Source organism: Bombus pascuorum, chromosome 2, assembly GCF_905332965.1.
Source record: "Bombus pascuorum chromosome 2, iyBomPasc1.1, whole genome shotgun sequence".
Taxonomy (NCBI): Eukaryota; Metazoa; Arthropoda; class Insecta; order Hymenoptera; family Apidae; genus Bombus; species Bombus pascuorum.
Window position 1 is genome coordinate 20,936,237 of NC_083489.1, and position 21,879 is coordinate 20,958,115.

Here is a 21,879-nt window from a genome sequence, read left to right on the forward strand (position 1 = left end):
CATAGCTTTCCTTTAAAGAATTGGCAGTACCGACACTTGACAATAAAACATTGTAACAGTTCCGCGGCTCGTCACACAGAGACCGCATTCTTTGAGTAAGATGATCGCCAGATGCCGATGCATCATTCACAGTTTATGCTCAGATAGTCTGAGGAGCCGCTACAAATCTTAGGACTTAGTCCTTCCGATTGACAAACAGTCTTTGTTCTATCCGCCCGTAAATCTGTCACCTATTGCGGAAAGATATGGGAGATCAGATTTCCTCACGTGCGACGCTTCCCGCCAGGAACTCTCTCTCAAAGGCGGTTAGCATCTTTTGCTAACCGCCGATATAGAAATTAACCAATTAACAGCAACGCCCATTTCCCTCACCCTCCGTGTGGAGGCTTTCTTTGACGAATCCGATGATCTCGTGCCCTTAGGCACATCCCATCATAGTCTTCCTCTGCAGCGTCGTCGTGACGGAAAGTCATTCCCTTTCTGGCAGTCTCATTAGCTATACGCCTAGTGTGCTTGTACGATCGGTGAATAATCTACGAGTCGAATCCGACTTAGACTTCGAAGCAAAGTATATTCGTTATCCCGTGGACCGTGGATTCGCTTTATCGAACCTAGGGCCATTGTCATTAGCGTCCAGCTACCGCGTCCGATTGTCAATCTTGTATCAGCCATACTTGTGTAATAAATATCGGTGCGACAACCATGAACAACATTGGTGAAGATTCATTAAACGCCCCTAACGCCAACCCGACATATATATACAGTGCTGGACAAAAGTATTGGCACAGCAAGATTGTTATGATACAAATGCTTATAACTATTAAACAAATTGATTTAAACAAAAAACTTTTTGACGTATTTATTTATTATCTATCCTAGTTTATTACATAACAAGAGCAACAATATAAATAAAATAATACGCAAAATAATAACAAAAATATATTTTTTGAACATTTTATGGGTGGACAAAAGTATTGGCACAGTAGAATATTTACGCTTATAACTAATTACATAATAAACTTCTAATATTTTGTTGGCAGTCCTTTTCTTTTAAGGACTTCCTTTAATCTTCTGGGCATCGAGTGGACTAATTTTTTAGTGAATTCAGGTACAATATTGCTCCATTCCTGCAGAAGAACTTTCTTCAGTTCAGACTTGCTTGTGATATTATGTTTCCTAATTCTTTTTTCCAATTCGTTCCACACGTGCTCAATGGGATTCATATCGGGACTTTGAGGTGGTGTGTTTAATGTGTGGGCAGTATTATATATTATCCACTGACGAACAATATACGCCATATGTTTAGGATCTCGATCCTGCTGAAAATAGAAATCCCTGGGGAGGTTTAATTTTTGAGTACTTTTCAAAAGATTTTGCTTGAGTATATTTAAATATACATATTTATCCATTATCTCATCAATGAATATAAGTTCTCCTACACCCGATGATGCCATACATCCCCACACCATTAAACCACCACCCCCATGTTTCATGGTGGCTTGCAGATTCAGTTCGTCCATCTCTGTGTTGGGTTTTCGCCATACTAATATTCTGCCGTCAGATTTAAAAATATTAAACTTACTTTCATCTGAAAACATGATCTTTTCCCAAAAATCAGTATCTTTCGTAACAAACTCTTTCGCGAATTCCACTCTTTTCTTTTGGTTTATTTTACTGATGTAGGGCTTTCTTCGTGCTGCACGGGCAGAATAACCGGCATCCTTCAATACCCTACGTACAGTTTTGGTACTTACTTCTTTTTCACACTCAGCTTTTAACATCGAAGCAATTTCAGTCGAATTAGTTTTTGGATCCGTTAAAAGCTGAGTGTGAAAAAGAAGTAAGTACCAAAACTGTACGTAGGGTATTGAAGGATGCCGGTTATTCTGCCCGTGCAGCACGAAGAAAGCCCTACATCAGTAAAATAAACCAAAAGAAAAGAGTGGAATTCGCGAAAGAGTTTGTTACGAAAGATACTGATTTTTGGGAAAAGATCATGTTTTCAGATGAAAGTAAGTTTAATATTTTTAAATCTGACGGCAGAATATTAGTATGGCGAAAACCCAACACAGAGATGGACGAACTGAATCTGCAAGCCACCATGAAACATGGGGGTGGTGGTTTAATGGTGTGGGGATGTATGGCATCATCGGGTGTAGGAGAACTTATATTCATTGATGAGATAATGGATAAATATGTATATTTAAATATACTCAAGCAAAATCTTTTGAAAAGTACTCAAAAATTAAACCTCCCCAGGGATTTCTATTTTCAGCAGGATCGAGATCCTAAACATATGGCGTATATTGTTCGTCAGTGGATAATATATAATACTGCCCACACATTAAACACACCACCTCAAAGTCCCGATATGAATCCCATTGAGCACGTGTGGAACGAATTGGAAAAAAGAATTAGGAAACATAATATCACAAGCAAGTCTGAACTGAAGAAAGTTCTTCTGCAGGAATGGAGCAATATTGTACCTGAATTCACTAAAAAATTAGTCCACTCGATGCCCAGAAGATTAAAGGAAGTCCTTAAAAGAAAAGGACTGCCAACAAAATATTAGAAGTTTATTTGGTAATTAGTTATAAGCGTAAATATTCTACTGTGCCAATACTTTTGTCCACCCATAAAATGTTCAAAAAATATATTTTTGTTATTATTTTGCGTATTATTTTATTTATATTGTTGCTCTTGTTATGTAATAAACTAGAATAGATAATAAATAAATACGTCAAAAAGTTTTTTGTTTAAATCAATTTGTTTAGTAGTTATAAGCATTTCTATCATAACAATCATGCTGTGCCAATACTTTTGTCCAGCACTGTATATATATATATATTATATATATTTTATATATATATATATTTATATATATTTTTCATTATTTCTATTCTGAAGGTATTATATATATATGTCGGAGATGAAAGGACACCGGGTTTCCGTCGGAGTTGCTTGGAAAACCTCAATACCGTAGCATTTAAGAAATAACCCAACACAGTCATTCGAGATTTGTGACAATGAGCCTTTGGGCTCGAGGCGACCATCGGTCGCCGAAGCGTGGCCACGGTCGCGGGATGAACGTTCCGCTTAACAGAGATATGAAGTTACATAGCTTTCCTTTAAAGAATTGGCAGTACCGACACTTGACAATAAAACATTGTAACAGTTCCGCGGCTCGTCACACAGAGACCGCATTCTTTGAGTAAGATGATCGCCAGATGCCGATGCATCATTCACAGTTTATGCTCAGATAGTCTGAGGAGCCGCTACAAATCTTAGGACTTAGTCCTTCCGATTGACAAACAGTCTTTGTTCTATCCGCCCGTAAATCTGTCACCTATTGCGGAAAGATATGGGAGATCAGATTTCCTCACGTGCGACGCTTCCCGCCAGGAACTCTCTCTCAAAGGCGGTTAGCATCTTTTGCTAACCGCCGATATAGAAATTAACCAATTAACAGCAACGCCCATTTCCCTCACCCTCCGTGTGGAGGCTTTCTTTGACGAATCCGATGATCTCGTGCCCTTAGGCACATCCCATCATAGTCTTCCTCTGCAGCGTCGTCGTGACGGAGAGTCATTCCCTTTCTGGCAGTCTCATTAGCTATACGCCTAGTGTGCTTGTACGATCGGTGAATAATCTACGAGTCGAGTCCGACTTGGACTTCGAAGCAAGGTATATTCGTTATCCCGTGGACCGTGGATTCGCTTTATCGAGCCTGGGGCCATTGTCATTGGCGTCCGGCTACCGCGTCCGATTGTCAATCTTGTATCAGCCATACTTGTGTAATAAATATCGGTGCGACAACCATGAACAACATTGGTGAAGATTCATTAAACGCCCCTAACGCCAACCCGACATCAGAAGTGGGATCACCACCGTCTACGATTAAGGAGCAGCTTCTGGCCATCGCGAGTGAATTGAGAGAGCAAAGGAGACGGCAACCTCAGCGCTAATAAAGATGGTGGCCGAACCTCAGCAGGAGGACGAATCCATAGGAGCCTATGGTGTTCGTCTCCGTTCCCTCCTCGGGGCAAGGTGGGGTCATCTGAACGTGGACGAGACGATCAACGCCGCCGTTCTTCATCACCTGAGTCTGCGCGACGAACGTATCGAGAAATTAGCGCTTACAAGTGACATCAAGACTCTGGACCAATTTTGGACGGAAATGAATGCTTTCCACTACGCGAAGAAGAGGCTGGCGCCTTCGTCAGGAAATCCATCAATGGGCCCCGAAGTCAAACGGCAGAAGCTACCTGACCCCCGGATCAAGTGTCGTCACTGTGGTATTCCCGGGCATAAGATAGCGGAGTGTCGTACGAGAATGAGAACCGAGAGACAGGAGAAAAGCCGACCGGCTGGATCGTCCAAGGTGTCATGCTTCAAGTGTCGCGGAGAGGGCCACATCGCACCCAACTGCCCGCTGCTGCAGAAAACAAATCGCAACCCTGATAACGAACGTCGAGTCAACTCCTGCGTGGTGGAGTCTTCAACTGGTAAATTAAGCCATCTGGGTGAGTCGTTCTCGTTTTATTTCGATTCTGGAGCCGAATGTTCGCTAATCAAAGAGTCCGTAGCCTCGAAATTTTCCGGCAAAAGAACGACCGAAGTAGTAGTAATGCGAGGGATAGGAAATCACCGTATTAATTGCACGTCTCAAATTGCATCCATAGTACGTATTAATGGTTTTGCGTTGGAAATAATTTTTCACATCCTTGCCGACGGCTACCTAAATTACGACATCATGATAGGCCGCGAAATTTTGAGCCAAGGTTTTAACGTAAATATTACCCAAAATAGCCTCAGTATCTGCAGGGCAAAAGCTGCCAATGTTTACAATGTAACCGCCGAAAGTAAAATCGATATTAATGGGGTCGACACCGAGGTGTTCGGCAAAGACAAAGACCGATTGATCTCCATCCTCGAAGAATTCAAAAGTTCATTTATTACGGGTTTCCCGCGTGCACGAGTAAATACGGGACAGTTAGAGATACGTCTGATCGACCCTAATATCACCGTACAAAGAAGCCCCTACAGGCTTAGCGAGGCAGAGCGAAGCATAGTGCGCGAACGAATAAGCGAATTAATTAAGGCAGAAATTATAAGGCCTAGTAACTCACCGTTCGCGAGCCCTATGTTACTCGTAAAGAAGAAGGACGGCTCGGATAGGTTGTGCGTAGATTTTCGAGAGCTAAACAAAAATACGGTCGCGGACCGATATCCTCTACCTCTTATCGCGGATCAAATCGCGAGATTGCAAAGGGCGAAGTACTTCATTAGCCTCGACATGGCCAGCGGGTTCCATCAAATCCCCATTCATCCCAATTCGACAGAATATACAGCGTTTGTCACCCCCGACGGGCAATACGAGTATACGACGATGCCGTTTGGATTGAAAAACGCACCGTCCGTTTTCCAGAGGGCTATTCTCAATGCCTTGGGCGGCCTCGCCCACTCGTACGTCGTTGTCTACCTGGATGACGTCCTAATCATCGCTGAATCGGTAGATCAGGCTCTAGAAAGATTACGCATCGTACTAGGTACCCTCGTAAACGCCGGGTTCTCCTTCAATTTTTCGAAGTGTTCCTTTCTCAAGACGTCTGTACTTTATCTCGGGTACGTAATTCATAACGGAGAAGTTCGCCCAAATCCGGGTAAAATACAAGCCTTGAGTTCTCTACCGGCACCAACGACCGTCGCTCAACTTAGGCAGTTCATAGGTTTAGCCTCCTATTTCCGAAAATTCGTCCCTAAATTTTCGCAGGTAATGAAACCATTATACGCACTTACCTCCGGTATTAAAAACCTAACTTGGACAGATAGACACGAAACCATAAGGCAAAAAATAATTTCCATCCTGACCAACGAGCCGGTGTTGATGATATTTGACCCGAACTACCCGATAGAATTACATACTGACGCTAGTTCGGACGGATACGGCGCTATTTTAATGCACAAAATCGACGGCAGAAACCGAGTAATAGAATATTACAGTAAGAGAACGAGCCCCGCGGAATCCAGATATCATTCATATGAACTAGAGACCCTGGCAGTCGTAAACGCCGTTAAACAGTTTCGCCACTATTTACACGGACGGGAATTTCTCGTTGTCACTGATTGTAACTCGTTAAAAGCAGCTCGTAATAAAGTAAGTCTAAGTGACAGGGTTCATAGGTGGTGGGCTTACTTGCAAACTTTCACTTTCGACATTATGTATCGAGAAGGCAAACGAATGGCCCACGTAGATTTCTTCTCGCGTAATCTTGTAGACACCGACCGCGCCCCCACCAACAAGATCGAAGAAAAGAAAATTAATCTGGCCGAAATCTCGGAAGATTGGCTACTAGCGGAACAACGTCGCGACCCTCAAATTTCTGAAATCGTCAACAAACTGCGAAACGACGAGCTCGCGGAAGACATTGCGAGTACGTATGAGTTACGATCCGGTACCCTTTACCGTAAAATACAAAGGAGAGGCAAGACCCTCTGCCTGCCCATCGTACCAAGAGGGTTTAGGTGGTCCGTCATTAACCACATACACCAGTCAATTATGCACTTAGGTTGGGATAAAACGCTCGAGAAACTGTACGAGTATTACTGGTTCGAAGGGATGGCGAAATATGTTCGCAAATTCGTAGAGAACTGTCATGCTTGTCAGATTTCTAAGGCGAATTCAGGCAAAGTGCAAGTTGAATTACATCCCATACCTAAGACCAGCATACCTTGGCATACCATTCACGTAGACATAACGGGAAAGCTGAGCGGCAAGAACGACTCGAAAGAATACGTCATTGTCCTGATCGATGCCTTTACCAAATTTGTATACTTACACCACACTCGTAAAATAGACTCACTTAGCACCGTTAAGGCACTTAAGTCCGCCATATTTCTATTCGGCAGTCCCTCTCGGATAATAGCAGATCAAGGGCGATGTTTTACCGGCAAAGAATTTCAAGATTTTTGTAAGGATAGACAAATTAAACTCCACCTAATAGCAACCGGTGCTAGTAGAGCGAATGGACAAGTAGAGCGTACTATGGGTACATTAAAGAATATGTTTACAACAGTAGAAACGACCGGGCGATCATGGCAAGACGCGATCGGCGAAATACAGTTAGCTTTAAATTGCACCACTCATCGTGTGACTAAATCGAGTCCGCTAGAATTATTAATTGGTAAAACAGCGAGACCCTACGGGTTACTACTATCTGAAAATACCGAAGAAAAGGAAATAGATATCTGCAACGTAAGACAACAGGCCATACGAAATATGGAAGATAGCGCTAAGTATGATAAGGAAAGATTCGATAAAGCGAAAGCCAAAGTAGTTAAATTCAATCTCGGTGACTTTGTATTAAAGAAAAACGAGGAAAGGAACCAAACGAAACTAGATCCGAAATTTAGCGGTCCATTTGTGATAGCGGAAATTCTGGAAGGAGATAGGTACATTTTAAAAACACTAGACGGCAAACGGTCATATAAATACAGCCATGATAGGTTAAAGAAAATGCCAGATAGTCGCGTTCCTATTGAGTTGGACGTCTGCGGTGGTGACGAGAACAGTGACCATGACGATGCGAGTACCTCGGTCCCAGAGGATCATGCTGACCACAGCACTTAGCAGAAAGAGTTTGCATATGCCAGTGTGGCGATATGGCAAAGGACAATGTCTTCATACATGTCCAGTACGGTAATCAGGTGTCGGATCGAACATAGTGGCTCACATACGCCTTACGGGGGGCATACGGCCCAAACAAAGTAAGTGCGGGATCAACACACCGTTACCGAATTCGATTCAAGTATCATGGAAATAACATCTAACGTAGTGTGGCGATATGGCAAAGGACAATGTCTTCATACATGTCCAGTGCGGTAATCAGGTGTCGGATCGAACATAGTGGCACACACACGCTTACGGGGGGCATACGGCCCAAACAAAGTAAGTGTGGGATCAACACACCGTTACCGAATTCAATTCAAGTATCGTTAACACTACGGAGATAACATCTAACATAGTGTTTGAACAAAAGCTCAGTGTGGTATCATGATCCAGAGAACTGAGGGTCGTCCAGGTGCGAGATCGAGAATGGTCCATCATGTCATTACGCCCAGACTGATGATTCACAAAATGCGACTAGCACTTCGAATATCAATCGTAACGTTACGGGTTTCCACTCTCTTTTAACTCTTTCGTTATCAAACGTCCGACCAGAATTTTTGCTGTCAAACTGGACCCTTGACCTATTCTGACACTTAACTAAATTGTAAATAACGACAGTTATATTGAGTCTAACATTGGGAAAATCCAATATTCTAGATACACCCGAGGACGTGTGATAGTCAGGATGGCCGTGTCGGAGATGAAAGGACACCGGGTTTCCGTCGGAGTTGCTTGGAAAACCTCAATACCGTAGCATTTAAGAAATAACCCAACACAGTCATTCGAGATTTGTGACAATGAGCCTTTGGGCTCGAGGCGACCATCGGTCGCCGAAGCGTGGCCACGGTCGCGGGATGAACGTTCCGCTTAACAGAGATATGAAGTTACATAGCTTTCCTTTAAAGAATTGGCAGTACCGACACTTGACAATAAAACATTGTAACAGTTCCGCGGCTCGTCACACAGAGACCGCATTCTTTGAGTAAGATGATCGCCAGATGCCGATGCATCATTCACAGTTTATGCTCAGATAGTCTGAGGAGCCGCTACAAATCTTAGGACTTAGTCCTTCCGATTGACAAACAGTCTTTGTTCTATCCGCCCGTAAATCTGTCACCTATTGCGGAAAGATATGGGAGATCAGATTTCCTCACGTGCGACGCTTCCCGCCAGGAACTCTCTCTCAAAGGCGGTTAGCATCTTTTGCTAACCGCCGATATAGAAATTAACCAATTAACAGCAACGCCCATTTCCCTCACCCTCCGTGTGGAGGCTTTCTTTGACGAATCCGATGATCTCGTGCCCTTAGGCACATCCCATCATAGTCTTCCTCTGCAGCGTCGTCGTGACGGAGAGTCATTCCCTTTCTGGCAGTCTCATTAGCTATACGCCTAGTGTGCTTGTACGATCGGTGAATAATCTACGAGTCGAGTCCGACTTGGACTTCGAAGCAAGGTATATTCGTTATCCCGTGGACCGTGGATTCGCTTTATCGAGCCTGGGGCCATTGTCATTGGCGTCCGGCTACCGCGTCCGATTGTCAATCTTGTATCAGCCATACTTGTGTAATAAATATCGGTGCGACAACCATGAACAACATTGGTGAAGATTCATTAAACGCCCCTAACGCCAACCCGACATATATATATATATATATATATATATATATATAATATATAATATATAATATAATAATGTAATAATATAATAAAATAATGAAAAATACGCAAATCAATGATATAGGAAATCCTATACAATCTAAATCAATACCATCAAAAGTTTGATATTATATTTTTTAAATCTTACAACAAGTTATAATTCAAAGTAAAGAAAATCTCAACATTAAATATTTAGTTAAAACGTTGTATGTAACTTGCTGTAAAAATTCATGAAATGTAGTTGCTTAATACTTAACAATGTCTTTTCCCCAAAATGAATTTGTCATTTCTTTGAATAATTTGAATTTATAATATGAGTTAATTTTATGTTTTATACATCATTAGATTAATCCTAAGATGATCATGTAAAAAATACATAGAATACCCCATGAACATGTTGTATTTGAACATTTACAATTTTGTTCGAGTTTTGCTTGGTTTACCTGAACCGACACGAGGAATTAGGTTTTTCCAGGAAATCGCGGGATTCCTCCAGCTAAGAAATTTCGACGATTTGTATCATTACATGTACGTGTGTATTCCTAAGTTACTCTTCGGAAATCCAGAGTTTAACCAGAATACGAAATTCAAAGTACGAAAGAAGCAAAAATTCAAAAACACGTGACATTTACTATATCACTGTGAATATCCCAATACTCCAATTCAAAAATAACCCTTCTTTACGTTCGTACTACAAACTTTTCCAACCTGGCTGGATAAATTTGTATGTTATCCGGGTGCAAGAAAATTTTTAATAGACATTTTCAGTCTGATATCTGATTATGTATTATGAAATAGTAGATATTCACAAAAAGGAAGTCACTTCCGATTTACAATATATTGCCAAGATAATCAAACTGAGTAGTGTTGTGGAGGTTATAGTTGGAAGTCGCCGTTTACTAAAAACTCATTGTCAAAAATACTTCCTAGTAAAATTATATTGTATTTTGATACAGTAGTATCAATATGTAAAAGCCTAGACAAGGAACAGACTCTAGACAAGTTTAACCTGACCTAATTCAAATTTACTTTTAAGTTAATCAAGTCTGTCTGCTCCTTTTGTGAGTAAGTTATGATCGCAAAGGAACAGACGTAGAGGGAGAGAGAGAGAATATCCTATCCTTGCAGAGCACCGCGCCGGAGGGAAGCGGTGGGTGGGCGGCATAGGACCATGCTCCCGCTCCCCTGGGGCGACGATTAACGAGGAGAGAAAGACGAGGGGCCCGCTTTTCCTGAGTCCAACGGGTAAAAGGGTCATTACACCGGGAAGGCACTGGGGTCTCCGCGGACTTGCACGATGACTCAGGACGGCGGAGGCGGCGCGTCAGGAGCTGCCTCTCTTGATGTCCAAATTAGATCGCGGGATCGGCTTACATAGATGAGAGAACACGTACGGGACTGCATCGGCTACAATTTGCAAGAAGCCCCGGGGCACTCCTGTGAAGTATTTAAGAAGGCCATCGTAGAGTTTTAGTCGGTAATAGTCCGGCACTACTCCGCTGCTTCTCAGAAAAGCAGCCAAAAAAAAAGATTTAAGTTACCTAGGTTACTTAAAAAAAAAATTCAATTATTAACATTCTATTAAATATAGAATAGTACCCGGAAAATTAGATAACTTCATATAAGCTTTTTTTAAATAATAAACTTTTAATAAATGACAACCCTCAATTAAAATCTTTATAACACTACACAAATTGATAATCTTGACAAGATATTAAGAAGTTATCCAAATCGGAAATGTCTCCGTTTTTGTGGGTATCTACTTATTCAATAATTTTATTAACTATAAAATATTAGAAGATGTTCAAGACTCGTACCCATTTTCACACTTTCACCGACATATACAACTAATCCCGTTATCGACGTTTACTAGGAAGTAAATATATGCATAAGTCTGTGTAATTCTTTAATCAGTCATAATATTCAGCTATTGTGCTATTAATAATTCGATTGTGTCGACTCGTGGACCTCCAAATTTCCTCTGCGATTACCTCCGGCAGCAGGTTACGGACATAAATTCAAGCAAATAACTACGTAATAGAAGTAATGTTAGCATAAAGATTTTTGAGGTTAGAGTGAACTCATCACCACGTACTGCGAAAAACAGAGCAACAATTTATTCTTAAAAATTGTTAAAAATAAGCACAGTAAATTTTACTAGACTCGAAATGTTATCAAAAGAGAATTACGATACGTGGTGGTTTCAAACCAATGCGTTGCTAATTAAAATTGACACTTGGGAATTCAAGTTTGTCAGTAAGTGGCGAAATATCGAGACCAGATCTAACCGGTAACGAGTTGGCAAAAATGCAAAAGGTATGAGAGAAGAAAGTCAGGGTTGATCAAGGTTGAAATTTGGCGAAAGCTCGAGTCCACATGCGCTTCTTCGGGTTCGATCCGAAAAGTTACGCTCCTTAAACAGCTGATACTTCAGAGAATGAGTGAAAGAGACGATATACGTAAGCATGTTAATAAATTCTTCAATGTTGTAGTCACTAGCTCGAGGTAATAGATATGAAGGTCCAAAAGAACCATTTAAATATTCTGTTTTTATAGAGTCTTCTTGTTAGTTATGAAAATTTCAGGTGTGTAAACGAGTTTCAGGATACATTGCCTGGAACCAGAAAATTAAACGTAAAAATACGTGAAGAGGCAGAGACATGCAAGCAAAAATTCAAGGAGAGTGGGTCTGGAGCAATAATCGCGACGAGGAATGAACTTGACAAACAGGAGTATTATAAAAATTAATTACATGGCAGTAAAAATGGAGCCGAAAGAAGAAAATTCTGTTTAAGTACAGCAATGCCATAAGCACAGCCACAGGGCTATTGATTACATTTCCAAAGGTCAGAATTCGTAGCGGGTACATGTCGCCGATGAATCATATTCTGTAATAGCGAATGGACATCAAATGCTGTCAAGACGTGGGTTGCCGACTTAGAGTACAGTTGGTGCCTCGAAGTTTGATACATGGTCCTTTGCTAATTCTGGAGATTTGAACGAGCAGTACAGCTGCCGTGGAGGCCTCGATTGGAACCAGTACCAGGTCTGTCAACCTTAAAAATACCTTGTATGTCCCTGATCTGCGCACAAATCAGTCATTTTCTTTCAGTTGCTAAGATCACCGACAAGGACTGTGAAGTCGTATTCAGGCGACGAATGCGATAATCCGAGACACAAAGGGCAACATCAGGTGAAGTGTCGATAAAGTTGGCGACATTTATTTACAACAGTTTGCGAAGTCTGCAAGTGTTGTTTAATCGTCGAAACGTCATCGATATTTGACGTAGACGATTAAGTCATTTAAAATTCGGTGTCTTGCTGAATACGATGAAAAACTACCACTCTGTGCGATTTGCCTAAAAGGAAAGATATCTGCTCAACCATTTTCCAAAAAAACATCAGGAAGGGAGACCATTAATGATAGTCTGTTCATATATTTGTGGACCGATGAGAACTGAGTCAAATGGGCGAGAAAAATATTTTGTTACTTTAAGGGCGAGTACTCGCGGTTGTGAGTGGTGTACATTTTGAGAGACAAACATAACATCTTCCAAGCATTTCGTATTTATAAAAATCTTATTAATGTTAACCGAAAAATAAAAGCTCTTCAGACTGCTAATGCGCGAGAGTATTGTTCCAACGAGTTTGAATTGTACTCTCTCTAGTTCAGATGGCTAGATGTATTGATATTACAAGCAAATCTGCCGCCGTTAATCCGGACAGAGGTTATATGTGTTGCAAATTAGGTAAACAATCGGTGTTCATTAAGGAGTCTCATTAGCTGGACACCATCTGAGTTGTTGATAGAAAGAACACTTAACTTATGACACCTGTAAATATTCGGATATAGAGCTTCTGTGCTGAATGAAGAGGTAAATAAAGACAAATTCGGAGCGTGACGAGTATGACTTCGATGAGGGTGGAATCAAGTTTCGACAATGATGTGAAAACTGCAGTTTATAAACGAGGAAGGGGAAGATCCTGACTGATTCGATCTGCTCAATACAGCCGACTATCTAAGGCGTACAGTATGGCGAAGACAATTGAAGCTGGAGGTTGGTTATTTACTGATACACCTATGGATTCTGATGAAGAAAGTGTGCCTGTTTCAGATAAACTGGACGATGATGTGTATGAAATATGCATACTTAATCCGATTCAATCTACTCAATCTAATCTAATTCCAAATCTAGAAAACAACATTGTCACTTATGCATTTAACGCAAAAGTGAACTTTAAGAAAACTCTAAAGGGACCAGATCAAGATGAGTTGAGAAAGATACAGTCTCGAATGCAATCAAGGGCTCGACGGAGAACTTGGGGTCGAGACGAAGAGGAGATCCTGGTGAAGTACAGGGCCTATAGAGAAGCCAGAATAACCCTGCAGGGGTCGATTAGAGAGGCGAAAGAGAAGTCGTGGAGGCAGCTGCTCGATTCGGTTGAGGCCGATCCATGGGGGAGACCATATAAGCTGGTCCTGAAGAGGCTTAGACCTTAGCCCCCCACCCCCTTTCACGGGAAGTATGGATCCGGTGCTCTTGGACAGAGTAATCAGCACGCTGTTTTCACGGCAAGAAGCAGAGGACGACCCCACATCGCACTCGGAGGAAGACGACTTGGTCCCCCTGGGTGAGAGAGGATGCGCTCAGAGCAGTGGAGCGTCACCATTGGAATCCCTGGAGGCCACAATCACAGAAGAGGAGCTGCGCACGGCCACAAAGAAGATGGCAGTCCGGGATGTGGTTCTGGGACCGGATGGAATCCCTGGCGGGTGTGGGCTGAGACCATGGACATCATGGCCCCCCGCCTGCTGCATCTGTACAATAAGTGCCTGGGGGAAGGCGCATACCCTCAGGCATGGAAGAATGCCAGACTGGTGTTACTGAGAAAGGACGGGCGGCCGCTACATTCCCCATCAACTTATAGGCCGATCTGTCTTCTAGACGAGGTGGGCAAATTATTTGAGAGAATAATTGCCGCCTGTATAGAAACACATATGGAGACCAGGAAGCCAGGATGGCACAGCAGCCAATATGGATTCCGTTGGGAAAGATCCACTGTGGACGCTATTCCTCAATTTAGGAGAGGAGTGGAGGAAATGGTCGCTCGGGATGGAATCGCGATAGCGGTATCTCTCGACATCACCAATGCCTTCAACTCCATCCCGTGGAGCAGAATACTGGAGGCTCTGAGTTTCTTTCAAGTACCGGAGTACCTCCAGAGGGTCATTCGGGCATACCTGAATGAGAGATGGATCATCTACCGATCCAAAGAAGGAGAGACCTGAAGATCGGTCGAACGCGGGGTACCCCAGGGGTCGGTTCTCGGACCGATGCTCTGGATTACAGCATATGATTACGTGCTCCGCAGCCCGATGCCCCCGAACACGGGATTGATCTGCTACGCGGATGATACCTTGGTCGTAGCAGGAGGGCGTTGGTGGTATGAGACGGCCGAGGCGGCCACGGAAGCCATTGGATGCGCACTAAGGGCCATTGAAGACCTAGGGCTGAGGGTGGCCCCAGCCAAGACGGAGGTGCTGGGTTTCTTCAACCGTCGGTGCAGAGGACCGCCCCCGTCGGGACTAGCAATATCGGTGGACGGGGAGGAGGTTCAAGTGGGGCAACGGATGAAATATCTGGGCCTCACAATTGACGAACATTGGTCTTTTGAACCTCACTTCGAGCTCATCGGCCCGAAAGTAACAGCAGTGGCCAATGCCCTCTGCGGTATCCTCCCGAACATCGGAGGAGCCGGAGTAGGGGTGCGGAGGCTATACGATGGGGTGGTCAGGGCCAAAGTCCTGTATGGTGCACCGGTCTGGGCGAAGGACCTAGCGGCGAACAGGCGCAGTCAGGCCTTACTGCGGAAAATACAGAGGACCACTGCTCTGTGGATTGTGAGAGGGTACAGGACGGTGTCATAAGCGTCCGCGACCGTCCTGCCAGCATCCCCTCCCTACGCGCTGCAAGCCCTGGCTCTCCAGAAGATTTATGAGAAGAAGATAGCCAGGAGACAAGATGAGGTGGAGGACCCTAATATTAGGGCAGAAATAGAGAAGGAGACATGGGGCAGATGGCGGTCCCAGTTACTAGAAGAGGCAGAGATGCAGTCCCACCGTGCAGTAGATGCCGTACTGCCCATCTGGGTGTTCCGCTGACCTACAGGCTAACTCAGGTCCTCACCGGCCACGGAGTGATCGGGGAGTTCCTGTTGAAGATACAGAGAGAAGTGACCAACACCTGTCACCACTGAGGGGAGGCGGAGGATACAGCTCAACACACCCTGCAACACTGCCCAGTCTGGTACCGCCCAGTACCGAGGTACACATTGAAGATGCAGATCGGAGAAGACCTGTCCCCCAGGGCAGTAGTGGAAGCCCTGCTACGCTGCCGGTCGGACTACGAGGCTGTCCGTGAATTTTGTGAGCGGGTGATGCTGACAAAAGAGCGGGCAGAAAGAATCAGAATCAAGACCGGCCATCCAGCAAGGGTGCAGCGGAGCAGGAATCCGGGACGCCATCTCTCCCCACGGATACAGACAGATGAGAATCATAGGCCCCGGGGATGGCTGCCCCTGGAGCCAATACGAGGGAGTCTCTCCATGGCCAGAAGAGATGACGGGAGGAAGGGATCTTTCAGGTGGTATTTCGATTTGAGTGCCCTGGGGCCCCTTTCTTGAGCGTCGAGCAGCCACGTGGAGTTTTAGTCGGTAAGAGTCTGACACTACCCGGTTCCCGCTTGCGGGGGCCGGGTGTCCATGAGGATTTCTCCACGTTAAAAAAAAAAAAAAAAAAAAAGTCTCGAATGCAGCCAGGAGTTTGATAAAGAACGATGCCTGGAAAGTCGTCGATCGAACGAAACATGTTCTATAATAGGAAGGAAGACTCTACTCATGGCACAAGGTTCCATGCAACAATCTGGTATACTACTTTGGAACTTTTGCTCTAATAGCTCGTCTCCGATCTACACGTTTTGTGTTTGCAATAACCGCAAGATACCACGGATATTCATCAAATTGACATAACTACGGCATATCTTAATGGGTCTTTAGATAATGAAAACGATATTTATTACATCTTATATTTGGAGAAACTTTGGAACAGATTTTGCAATGTGAACTACGGAACGGTGCAATCGCAGGGAAAGCTAAATTAATGATTCACTCATTCTGTAAGGAGAATCGGATTTGTCGTCACAATAAAAACTTCTATGGTTTGAAATTGCAAATTACGTCAGATGGTGTAGGATTAATCTTACTTAAGAGTTTATTTCTCTCAGTCTATGTCGATGACATACTTATCGCTTGGCGAGGTCTAGGCTGTTTAGAAATCGTCAAAAGAGAATTAACACTTTGACGGCCACGCCGAAATCACATGTTTCGCTTAGAAACACCACTGTGTTTTAACGCAGTGCACCGTTAGATGCACCAATGACCACCGTGCCGTCACAGGAGAAACCGTGGCCGGTCATATATGACCAACGTGGCCGTCAAAGTATTAAAAGAAAATCTTGAAATGAGAGATCTTGGGAAGGTCAGATGGAAGGCCAGTATCTCCATATGCCAAAAGGGATATATCAGTGATTTACTCGAAAAATTTAATATGGAAGAAGCAAATATTGAGCAAAATCGCTCAATATCCCTGTTTGATCTGGAACAATATTTAGCAAAAGCGAAAACTTAATTGGGCAAAAGGTTTCTTTGTACAGGAAATTGATTGGCGGACTCATATACGCTGCGATCGGTATTCGACCGGACATATCTGTAGGATCTTACTACAATTAGTTCATTCATAATGGATTAAACAGATCTTGGTTAAACAGGAAACGATGGTTGTTTAACGCGAACTAATTACAATACCGTATTATAATTTAGACAGCTAGATAGTTAATTTGCAACTCTCGTTGCCACGGATCCAACGCTCTCTCTCTCTCTCTCTCTCTCTCTCTCTCTCTCTCTCTCTCTCTCTCTCATGCGGACCACACTCTCTCGGCAACTCAAGCAACACCCTCGACAACGCAATTCGCACTCCCTGACTTCTCGATTCATACTCTCTGACTTCTCAACTAACACTGACTGTTAATTCGTCTTTCTCCCTTAGCATCCCTTTGTCTTTTGTCTTAGCCCCATCACGCACGTGTTCCGCAACCGCTTGTGTCCAGGGTCACGCAAACCTTTTCCGTAAAATTATTCGATCGGGGGACTGACGGTACATTGTTGGGCCTGTCGGCACTCCAGCTTTCTCGCGACATTGTGTATGGTTCGCCTGGTATCTGTTAGGCCTTTCGTCCACGATACTTCATATATTACATTGCGGGTAGGCTCGAATTCTCATATTGACATTCATTGAGGCGCAACTAAGCGTGTATTACGCTATATAAGAGTACAATAAATCTATTGGACTATGACAATCTGCTTTTCGTGAGAACATTAACGGCTTCATCAATTCCGATGGGGGAAAATGTTTAACTGATAAAAGATCCTACATTGGTTTCGACTTTACGAAAATGATTTAGATACGACTATCAGATAGAAATCTCAAAAGCAACAAGCTATCTCCTCTACAGAGGTTAAATACATAAATATATCGGAAGCAATGAAAGAAGCCATCCATCTCAGAGGCTTCATGAGATAACTCGGTCTTCGGGAATTGAAAGACATTACACAGCGCACAATGATAACTGTGGTACCAAGCTTTTTGCTGAGAACCACGTCTTCCATAAGCGAACAAAACACATTGATATTCGGTATTACATTGTTATAGACGTATTAACTTACAGGTGGTATGAATCTTAAATATCTACTCACAGAAGAAATGTTTGCGGACGTTTTGATCAAGGCCTTTACTGCACCGAAACATTATCATTATTTGTCAAAATTAGGCATTCTACAGGTTTAAAATATCACTCATTGAGGTGGCATGTTGAAGATATTCAGGAAAATTCACACACTTTTATCGATCTATGCAGATTAATTGCATTGTCGATGTTTATTAGGAAGCCACTTAAGCAAATCCTTAATCAGTTGTAATAATCAAGCGTCGTGCTATTAACTCGTGAGCCTCCAAATTTCCTTTGAGGCTACCTCCGCCAACATAAAATTCCTCTAATCTTGGCCTCAATTTGTAAAAAGTAATAGATCTCATTCAATAATAAAACTACATAAAAAATTTTTCGGCTGAAAAATTGATTTTTATGTAGTCATATAATTAAAAAAAATTAACATGTTCATTTTAAGGAGTGAAGTGTTCATTTTTAAACAAACTTAAATAATAATTATTTTTGTTAATTTACAAGAACAAATTCTGATTTATCCGTATTTTGAATTTAGATTAGCTACCGTAGTTTTCACAAACTCGCATAAAAATTGATAAATGTTTACGAAAAAATGAACAAAAAAGTCATAAATTTCATATTATTTAAAGAAATAGATTTTCTCAAAATCTATTTATACAACCATATTTATCGTCGAAAAACAAAATTCATCCATTAATGTAATTAATCTATCTGTAATTGTAGAAGTATTCGAGATATTTCAGAAAATACTCTTTCGTTCCAAATTTTAAGTGCTGTTTTTACTCCATAAATACGAACTACTATCGGTAAAATAAAAAAGTGTAGAATATTTTTGGCTGCACTATGAATTTATATACGTAGTTTAAATAATTAAATAACTTCCCTTTACAATTCACTTCAATTAGTAGTTTTAATATATAATCAGTCTAGATGAAACTAAAGTAAATTAATATAAATTAATTAACTATAATGTAAAATCCAATATTTGTATACTATTAAAATCCACAAATTAATATTGAGCTGTTCGAAAAGCTTGAAGCGTTTTTAACAATCAATTTATCCTATTATTTTGTTTATAACGTACATAATATATAATATATTTTTATGCTATATTATATTTGCTATATTATATTATATTATATTATATTTATACTCATCTTAAAAGAATAATCTAGAAATGCGGTGTACTATATTTTATACAATTGATAATATTAAAGTTTTCATACCTTTTATTAAAATCTGTAATCCAGTTCTGAAACAAGGTTTTCGAGACGCTTAAACAATTGGCGCTGCGTACCAAACAGGAAGTCGATAAGATTAGCTCTTTGTATAATTTCGCTGTGATCATCAAATCCTCGTGTGCAGACTCGGTAAAATTGAGTTGCTCGTATATGGGTTTTGACAAACGATCTGCATATTTCTATTGTTAACAATAATCGCAGTTTAGTATACAGACTGCAAACCTAATAAGTATATTTTTATTGATTTTCTGATTTTAATAACATTCTCTGATCGAACAGGGGGATTTTAATATACCATAATTGAAAACGAACACAAACTGTTAGGTCTAAAGTTTTTTGATAATAGCTAATAAGTTAATAAAGTGGTGAAGACCAAAGGTATAATTATCAAGTCCAATAATATTTTAATATCTTCAATATTTTAAAATTATGAGTAATAATATTTTTAAAAGTTTCAAGAATACGAAAAAATCTATGTTTACTTTCAAAACGAAATAAAAGGACAATTTTGATAATGCGAAATTGATTGGCAACGTACTGAATTTTAAACATGCTTCCCTGTAAAAATGGAGAACGCTTTATATAATAATATAGAATATCCAAAATATAATAGCCTCTACAATATTTAGAACGTAAAATAATTTTTTACCTAGCTTCCACCTTTTCAATATTATTGATAAAAATATGAATTTGCATAGATATCCAGAACTTAATTATATTTATAGGATAAAGTAAAAATAGACTTATTTAAGTCAAAAGAATATTTGTTAAAATAAACAAATTAAGCGATTTATTTTGTAATTTGCTAAATTCTGTTGCGAACAATTTTTAAACGATCTACCCAGAATTACCTATACAACTACTTATACAACTATCAATTATACATCGACGTTCATAAATATCCTTTGCACATCCATATTGGGCTGACGTTTCGTAGACATTGCAGTCTAGTTCTGCAGGATAGATTTGAAATTGAATGATTCAGGCCCCAATTGAATGATTAAAACCTCCACGATGACTTTTCCTATTGCGACCGAGGGGTGCCCGGGAACCGCTGTGGCGACACACCGGGCCCCCCGCGCACAACATTCTGTCCCTATTACGTCTCGCACTCTCCCAGGGGCCGTCCGGATCCCCAACCGGATTGCTTGGTGACTCCCGGGTGATGGAAGGTCCAGCACCTAACTTCAATCCCCTTCGGAGGTCGCTACGGCTCTCGCGCGCCTCATGTAGGTGCTTCCACGGGCACTGCCGCGCCCTCGTCGGCCAATCCTCTCGGGATGGGAAGCCCGCTCCCTCTCCCGCTGCGCCAGCACCTTCCACAGCGTAACTAGCTCACAGAAGTAGGTTACGGCCTTCCTGCCTCGCTCGCTCGTCAACAGCACTTCAAAAATCGCCGGTGGCGAGAGGTCGAACCCTATTTCCCCGATGAGAGAGTGTCGCGGCGCTGGCCACGCCGGGCAATGTTCCAGCGTGTGCTGCGCCGAGTCCATCCTTGCGTCACAGTAATGGCAACGCGCATTCGCCTCCTTCCCGATTCGGCGTAACTACTCGCCGAAGCACCCATGTTCCGTGAGCACCTGCGTCATTCTGTAGGTCAGGGGAGGCGCGCCTCCGTCCAGCCAAACCTCCCAGTTTGGGAGGACGGCCCCGAGGGCTCTCAGCCCCGGCGCGCCAGTTCTTGTGTCGAGGCCGGCGCGCCATCTGTTGAGCAGTTCCCGCCAAGCCCGCGCCTCCGCGTCCGCGTCCGTCGCTCCAACTTCGCCCAGCAGACCCCGATTCGGTTAACCAATTAAAAGTTAAGGGACTTTCGATAAGATACTCCGGGTTGAATATTCGGATAGAACTTCCGATTTGAGTCATCAGTTTGATCGGTCAACCGAAACCGTCAACCGTCAACCATCAATCGGTCAACTGTGACATAAAAGTGATTTGTGTGGGATCTGAATCCTCCGTTTCAGGTTTGCTCTGAAGAAATAGACTACAATGTTTACGAAACTTCAGCCCAAAATGCATGTGCAAAGTGCAAATGCAAAATTAAAACGCGATTGTTTATCCCGAAAAGCTAATATCAAAACTTTTACCAATTTTTGTTATATATTTCGGACTATTACCATGCATGAATAAAAAGTCTGATCAATTCAGTGCTTCTCTGATAATCTGACTCAATCATCACATTTTGTATGAGACGAAGATTACCCTGCGTGATTAAAATATCCTATTGTTTTTAAACAGAAAAAGCTGAAGTTTTATTATTCTCTTTGTTCTTATTTTATTTGTTCTATTTTTGGTTTTCCGCATTCAAAATATAATATTCACTCATTATTTAGCAACAGTTCGAATATATAATTTTAAAACATGTGGGAACTTCAAATTTTAAATATATCTCGAAAAATGAGAAAATACTAAATAGGACATTTTAATTCAAAAACTTAGTACATATTGAGTGGTTAATTGGTTCAACATAATTGCGATAGATACTATGTAGGTTTATCTACATTTGTTAAAAATAC

General features: G+C 41.9%; 1 protein-coding gene across 1 annotated transcript in view; it reads right to left on the reverse strand.

Annotated features, from left to right (window-relative positions):
• The window catches only part of LOC132904515 (aminopeptidase N-like), a 74,929-nt gene that overhangs the window by 14,628 nt on the left and 38,422 nt on the right, over positions 1 to 21,879 (reverse strand). The window contains exon 6 of the mRNA XM_060955083.1: positions 19,352 to 19,545. Coding sequence (XP_060811066.1) covers positions 19,352 to 19,545 — 194 coding nt within the window. The remainder of the gene's footprint in view (positions 1 to 19,351; positions 19,546 to 21,879) is intronic.